General features: G+C 45.3%; 1 protein-coding gene across 4 annotated transcripts; it reads left to right on the top strand.

Annotated features, from left to right (window-relative positions):
* The first annotated feature begins 383 nt into the window (after positions 1-383).
* On the top strand, positions 384-6,533 carry LOC136692691 (uncharacterized). 4 transcript variants are annotated; one of them, XM_066666295.1, is made up of 5 exons: positions 384-523; positions 2,692-2,816; positions 3,329-3,395; positions 4,019-4,339; positions 4,997-6,533. In XM_066666295.1, exons 3-5 carry the CDS (start codon positions 3,335-3,337, stop codon positions 5,341-5,343), a joined length of 729 nt encoding a protein of 242 aa, XP_066522392.1. In that variant the 5' UTR covers positions 384-523; positions 2,692-2,816; positions 3,329-3,334; the 3' UTR covers positions 5,344-6,533. The 4 variants fall into 4 exon arrangements, with proteins under 4 accessions (XP_066522392.1, XP_066522390.1, XP_066522391.1 ...); XM_066666293.1 differs by having other exon boundaries at positions 3,284-3,395; XM_066666294.1 differs by lacking the exon at positions 2,692-2,816.
* Positions 6,534-7,329: the final 796 nt, after the last annotated feature.

The raw sequence follows: 7,329 nt of genomic DNA, 5'->3' as shown, positions 1-7,329 counted from the left end.
TTTAGTTTAATGATCTTAAGGAAATGATTAATCAGTCATTGTTCCTCTGTTCATTTCTGTTTAATTCCATGATTTTTCACATAACGAATAGACAGAAGTGACCCAGAACCGAAGGACTGTGTGTGTGTGTGTGTGTGTGTGTGTGTGTGTGTCTGTGTGTACTGTTTTCCTTTCAGAACTAGAAATGCATTAAATCACATTACATTAAAGCAGCAGAAATGTTTGTCTATAATTTAGACACAGATTGTACAACATTAACATCAATCTCCTGATGCTGTTAGAAGCGGCAGAGTTAAGAACTTCTCACTCTAATGGGTGTGTGTTTGTGGTGAAGAGCCTTCGTCTCAGTGTAACGCTCAGCTTTGTAGGAACAGGATGTTGGTCTGAGTCTAGCAGCGAATACTGGGTTAAAATGAGTCACTCTCAGAGAAACTGCAGACTGCGCCGCTGCTCTGTCCACCCCAGCCCCCGAGAATAACATCACTACACCGACCTGCCGCAAGATTACAACCACCGGGCCGAGGTGAGTGACACTCTGTGAAGCACAGACCTGTGGGCCACACACTGAGGGTTATAATGTTTTGGCCGGTCTCCAATACTCGGATCTTGTGGGTGGACCCTGTCGCTGGTGTGGACCCAACAACACCAGTCCTTTTGGAGAAGCTCTAGCCAAAACATTATAACCAGACCACGCCAGTGCTAAGTGTGTGTTCACAGCAGTCTTCCAACACTTACACCTTTACAAATGATGTTTCTACAAGGGCTCTTTAGTAAAGAAAATGGTTCTGTAGAGAACCCTAAACACCTGTTGAATGATTAAAGGGTTTTCGCATTGTGAAGGGGTTCTTCAGACGGATGGAGAATGTGCTGTAGTCGGTTCTGTTCAGCACCTTTTAGAGAAGGCTTCCTCGACTGTAATAAGCATGACATTGTAACAATAGAGGAACCCTTTTTTGGTGCCGTATGGAACCCTTCTCTAAACAGTGCTGTATAGAACCATGTAAAGAACCAGCGAATTCATGCAAAAGGTTCTTCAGGTTTTCAGGGTCCTATCCCCTCAGTGATGGCTCTTATTTGTTTGACTGTGAGGGACTTCCTGTTCCCAGTGTAAGTTGTTGGTCAGAGTTAAAAGCAGTGAGAAAGTTCTCAATAAAAACCACACAGAGAGAAACTCAACCACATCCTCAGAGTTCAGAGGGAGGGGAACTCAAAGACGTGGACGGACATGTCCCACACAGAGCTGTTTAAATCTTTAATGTCGTCGTGTGGAGAGAGAGGGAGAGGACTGTCCTGCTCCCAGAGCCTCAGCAGCCTCAGGTGATACATGATAATAGTGATACATTTTTTAAATTATTATTTCCATATATTAATTTAATATTTATTAATTTAATTATCAATATTATTATCCATATTAATCACCAACACATATTGGTACAACTATTATAAAAACATTAATAGACAAACAGAGGGGCTCACAGCATCGATAATTCTTCTTCTACTTATTATTATTATTTATTTATTTATAATTTTTTGTTTTTAATCCAGAGCTTTTAACACTTAAGACTTTTTTCACCATTGGAGGCAAATGAAACTTGTTGAAGAAAATAAATAAAATAATAAATGTCTCTGTCACAGCTCCAGGGTCCTCGAGGTTGTGGGTTCGAGTCCTGCTCCGGGTGACTGTCTGTGAGGAGTGTGGTGTGTTCTCTCTGTGTCTGCGTGGGTTTCCTCCGGGTGACTGTTGGTGAGGAGTGTGGTGTGTTCTCCCTGTGTCTGCGTGGGTTTCCTCTGGGTGACTGTCTGTGAGGAGTGTGGTGTGTTCTCTCTGTGTCTGCGTGGGTTTCCTCCAGGTTACTGTCTGTGCGGAGTGTGGTGTGTTCTCCCTGTGTCTGCGTGGGTTTCCTCCGGGTGACTGTCTGTGAGGAGTGTGGTGTGTTCTCTCTGTGTCTGCGTGGGTTTCCTCCGGGTGACTGTCTGTGAGGAGTGTGGTGTGTTCTCCCTGTGTCTGCGTGGGTTTCCTCCGGGTGACTGTCTGTGAGGAGTGTGGTGTGTTCTCCCTGTGTCTGCGTGGGTTTCCTCCGGGTGACTGTCTGTGAGGAGTGTGGTGTGTTCTCTCTGTGTCCGCGTGGGTTTCCTCCGGGTGACTGTCTGTGAGGAGTGTGGTGTGTTCTCCCTGTGTCTGCGTGGGTTTCCTCCGGGTGACTGTCTGTGAGGAGTGTGGTGTGTTCTCCCAGTGTCTGCGTGGGTTTCCTCCGGGTGGCTGTCTGTGAGGAGTGTGGTGTGTTCTCCCTGTGTCTGCGTGGGTTTCCTCCGGGTGACTGTCTGTGAGGAGTGTGGTGTGTTCTCTCTGTGTCTGCGTGGGTTTCCTCCGGGTGACTGTCTGTGAGGAGTGTGGTGTGTTCTCCCTGTGTCAGCGTGGGTTTCCTCCGGGTGACTGTCTGTGAGGAGTGTGGTGTGTTCTCCCAGTGTCTGCGTGGGTTTCCTCCGGGTGACTGTGAGGAGTGCGGTGTATTTCCTCCCACGCTCCAAAAACACGTTGGTAGGTAGATTGGAGACTCAAAAGTGTCCGTAAGTGTGAGTGAATGTGTGAGTGTGTGTCACCCTGTGAAGGACTGGCGCCCCCTTCAGGGTGTGTTCCTGCCTTGCATTATTATTTAAAAAACACATTTTGGAATTTTGGACTTTAATCAGGGATATTATCAGATGACCACTGAGTGAAGAACAGTAGAAATTCAGCCCGGGATTTTCCTCAGAGGAGCAGTGAGACAGACCCTGACATTACCGATCTGGACGGAGATAAAACACAGGAGCTCCAGGTAATTTAACCCCGTCTGAAGTGGGAAATACCTGAAATTAATTGTGAAACGTGAAACACAAACACTGCTGCCACACTGGGTACTAGCGGTTACAATAACGGTTACAATAACGGTTACAATAACAAAATGGGGAACCGGAAGTCTCCTACAGAAAACTCTCTCCCATAAGAACGCCGAAAATAACATGGGTATCGAACCAATTCTTTAATAAAGAACCCTTGTAGAACTATTACTTTATAAGTGCACTCTTAAAAATAAATGTGCTGCAAAAGGTTCTTTGAGCGATGAAATGTTTAAAATCCTTAACTCAGTCTTAAGATTCTTTACCTATGTTTTATCAAAGAAGTGTTTGTTCTAAGGCATCGCCAGAGATCCCTTTGTAGCACCATAGCACCTCTATTTTTAAGAGTGTACTGTAATGATCAGAAGCGGAGAATAAACACTGATTATAATGTGCTTTATTTCAGAGTAAAAGCTGAATGTTGTGTAAAGTGGTGTATCTCCTGTTCCAGTGGAGCATGGCTTCAGCGGTCCTCCGGTTCCTGGCTGTGTTCCTGGTGACGGTGTGTTCAGCTCAGAGTGAGTCCCTGTTCAGTCGGTGGCTTCTTTACACACTTTATACTGTTATTTACACACGAACGTACAAAACCTTCTCCCCATGAGGCTGTGTATCATCATTGCTCTACAGAAACTGCAAAAAAGGTCAGTGCTGTTCCTTCACTGGCACCATCCCCAAATTTCCTGCAGCTTGTTGGAATTGAACCAATGACCTTTCAGCCCTAAGCCCTCTTCTCTAACCATTAGGCTACAGCTGCAACTTTATGTTGTTCAATACAAGGGTGTAGAATTAGCGTGGACGGAGGTAACGTGTCCTCATGAATATCCAGCAATTATTGCATTGTCCCCAACAATCATTTGATCACTTCCAAAAAAAAAAACTCTGTCAAGATCTCATTAACCTAGAGGTGCAGAAAGGGTTAAATCATGTTCTGTAGTTGAGTCCTACCTCCCTGTAACACATAGGGCCAGTGTGATTGGCTGTGCCTTTCCCTGATGTCCCCTGAGTGGTAGATTCATAGGTCCCCACTAATGTCAACAGCAAATCAATGCCAATCACAAACCTCCTCCTTCTCACTGTATTTGGAATATTCTGAGAGTGAAAGTCAGTGTGTTTATGGTGTTGTGTGTGTCTCGTTCCTCAGAGCTTCTGGAGCTGGAGTGTCAGCCTGCTGTTGGAGTCATCGGAAAGATCACAAAGATCCCCTGCTCTTTCAAAATTCATTCTGGAGATCTAGACATTAGAACAGTGATTATTAGAAGGAAAGGACAGATAAATAAAGTCGTATATATCAACACCGGAAAGAATATAGTTGAAGGAGATCCTCGAATTCAACTTGTATCTAGAACTGATCCGTCTCTGCTCTTCACCAACACCGCTGTCTCTGATGAGGGAGAGTACGAATACAAGCTCGAGACCAACCGTGGTGAGATAAATGACGGAAGATTCAAGCTCAGAGTTAAAGGTAAGATCATTTTATCATTGATAATAAACTTCACCACAATCTTTAACTTAAAATGAAACACAGTTCTGTTTCTTAATGAAACGTCTGTGACCCGCTTTGGTCCAAACCCCACGAGCCCCACAGCAGTGTTCTCCCCCTGTGTAAACAACCCCTGTTCAGAACGCCCGCTTTCAGCACCTGTTCCTTTAAATGATAATGAGCCGCTCGCTGTTCACCCCGACCCCGAGCGCACAGCAGTGAGGAGCGAGGAGCAGAAGCTCTGGTTTTTAGCCGTTTTCACTCTGTTCTCTTTCTTCTCCGTTTTTACTCAGTGCTCTTATTTCTCCGCGCTCGTTGTGTCTGTTTTGCTGAGTTTAACCTCGTCTTTGTGCTCTCACATAAACACGGGTCCAGCGCTGTGATTGGACAGACTGAGACGAGGGGGCGGGGCCATTCTAAAGTCTCTGCACTTGACGTCAGAAGCGGAGCAGAATCAGAACGACTCGTTTTATCCTGTGTTTCTGACTCAGGCAGCGCACAGAAAACTGACTGGGATCTTGTTTCACAGTGTGTGGGTTGGTGGGCTTGCTGGGCTACCATAAACCTTGTAAAAAGTCATGTTGTAATCATAATTCCCTTCCTTTCCCCATGTTTGAGTGTTTATTTATCTCTCTTTAGCCAGATACAGTGATCCAACCATAAGCTCAAGCCAAACACAGCTTCAGGACGCTTGCAGGACTGAACTGCACTGCAGCACTAGCGGTGGATATCCAGCAGGGGGCATTCACTGGTTCGACAGCACTGGAGCCAACTGGACAGAGAGAGCCACACTGGAGATAACGAAGAGAGACGACAGACTGCTGACAATGTTCAGTAACCTGAACCTCACCGTCGACTCAGGACTGAGGTCCTTCAGGTGCATCGTCCTCAGCAGTGAATTCACAGAAGAAGGCATGAACACGCTTATAGTGAGTTCCTCCAGGGAATTATGTGTCGTCCAGTTTTGTCTTCCAGGTACCAACTGATGTGTTATACAGCAGTTCCACTGTACTGCCACTGAAACAGCCTTCCACCTCATAGCAACCACCTATCAACACCTCACCAACCAAGCATCACCCTAACAGCCACCTGGGATAAGACAGTGACCACTTCTGACCACCCCAACAAATACCTCTGATGCTATAACAACCACCTAGCAACACCAATAGCAACCATCTATCAGTGCCATAGCAATCTCCACTCGGCTCGACTCTACTCTCTGATTGGTCCCTGGTTGGTTTTCCACTCCCACAGCTCCCCCCTGAAATGTATCTGGTGTTGTCTCTAACCCCATCTCTAAGGGGAACAGTGGGCTTTGGAAAACACAACAACGGCGGCGGTAACGTTAAGCGGTGTTTACTCATGGTGTATTGGCGTGTTGTTGTTGTTTGGGACTGAACACAGCTCCGTCATCAGTTCAGACAGATCAGTAGAGTTTGTTCCTTCTTTTGTCTGTCACTGATCCAAGGAGCGTTTGAACCTCTTCAAAAGACCACAGCGTCATTTTACGAGCTGCCGTCGTGAGTCGGATAAAAACAAACGTGATCTCTGCTGCAGCTGGAGATTTTACAGATGGAGAGTTGGTGCTGGTCGTCTGCGCTGCGTGGCGTAGAGTGACGACTCTCTCTGGACGATCAGCGCTCTGCAAGGTTTACACGCCACGGTTTAGTCCCTACTCGACTCGCTCTGAACCACGAGAGAACAGCCACTAAACAAGAACCCGCTTCCAGAACCAGGACCTGATTCACCTGGTGGAGGAGAGGAACAGACGTGTAGAGTCCAGTAAAGTGGAGCAGTGAGAAAGTGCCAGAAATAACCTGAAGCAATCACGTAGAATTTCATCACAACAATCTCTCTGTATCATCACAATGACGTTTGAAATAAACACTGCCTAGCAACCAAGAGGAAACCACAGCAATCTCACATCACATTTATCACAGTGAGTTAACCACGGCGTCGTCCTGAAGTGATACGCTGCTGTTCCTCGGTGCTTCTCCACTACAGTGTGCTTCTTAAAGAATGTTTAATCACGTTATTTTCAGGGGGTTATTTGTGCTGTAATAATTTTATCTGAAGTCTGTGGTTGTTGGTGTGAAGCAGACGGTGGAGTGTAAATAAATAAAATAATAAAAATACAAATAAAAATAAATAAAAGCTGGTTGTTATGAATTCGAACGTACAATAAACTATTTTCATAGAGAGAGGGTGTGTGTGTGTGTGTGTTTTTATATGTGTGAGGACCTCATGTCCTTACCCATAAGAGTAGCTCATATTTTGTTTCTTCACAAATTCCTGAACCCCAACCCTTTTTAAGGTTTTCCTATTGCTTTAATGTAAAAATTTAATAGAGGAATGATTTACTGTTGGTTCCTGAGGTTTAGGTTTAGAGTGAGGAGTAATTAAAGAAGTAGAGCAACGTGTGTGTGTGTGTGTGTGTTTATTTGTTTGTGTTTGTGTGTGTGTTTGCGTGTGAGTGTGTGTGTTTGACAGAGAGAGAGAGAGAGAGAGAGAGAGAGAGTGTGTGTTTGTTTGTTTGAGAGAGAGAGTGTGTGTCTGTCTGTGTGTGTGTGTTTGTGTTTTAGTGTGTGTGTGTGTTTGTGTTTTAGTGTGTGTGTGTGTTTACCTGCTCCTCTTTAGTGTAAAGCTGGAAGCAGTCATTGAGTGTACAGCTGTGCTGCTGAAGGTGATTCTGCTGCTGCTCAAGAACACTTTCAGCGTCCTTCACACACTCCTCCTGTATACTGCCAAATACACTACAGACACACACACACACACACACACACACACTTTAATACCCCAAATCATCATTTAAACTATTGGAAAGAACCCAAATGAACTGAAAGTTTAGGAACAGAGTGTTTCTCAGAGTGGAGTTCAGTGAAGTGTCTGGACTCACCTTTCTTTGACACTGGGCTCCCACTCGATGACCACTTTAACGTGTGGAGGACTCCCGGGACCACACAGCCTCAGAG

The sequence above is a fragment of the Hoplias malabaricus genome, chromosome 3 (genome assembly GCF_029633855.1).
Source record: "Hoplias malabaricus isolate fHopMal1 chromosome 3, fHopMal1.hap1, whole genome shotgun sequence".
In the NCBI taxonomy this organism is placed as follows: Eukaryota; Metazoa; Chordata; class Actinopteri; order Characiformes; family Erythrinidae; genus Hoplias; species Hoplias malabaricus.
This window is presented reverse-complemented; position numbering and strand designations above follow the sequence as displayed.

Bases quoted from the DNA above. Each gene is read 5' to 3' on its own strand.
- LOC136692691 (XM_066666292.1), top strand. From the start codon at position 3,296: ATGTTGTGTAAAGTGGTGTATCTCCTGTTCCAGTGGAGCATGGCTTCA. The intron at 3,396-4,018 runs GTGAGTCCCTGT...CTCGTTCCTCAG, and splicing joins GACGGTGTGTTCAGCTCAGA to AGCTTCTGGAGCTGGAGTGT. The intron at 4,340-4,996 runs GTAAGATCATTT...ATCTCTCTTTAG, and splicing joins ATTCAAGCTCAGAGTTAAAG to CCAGATACAGTGATCCAACC.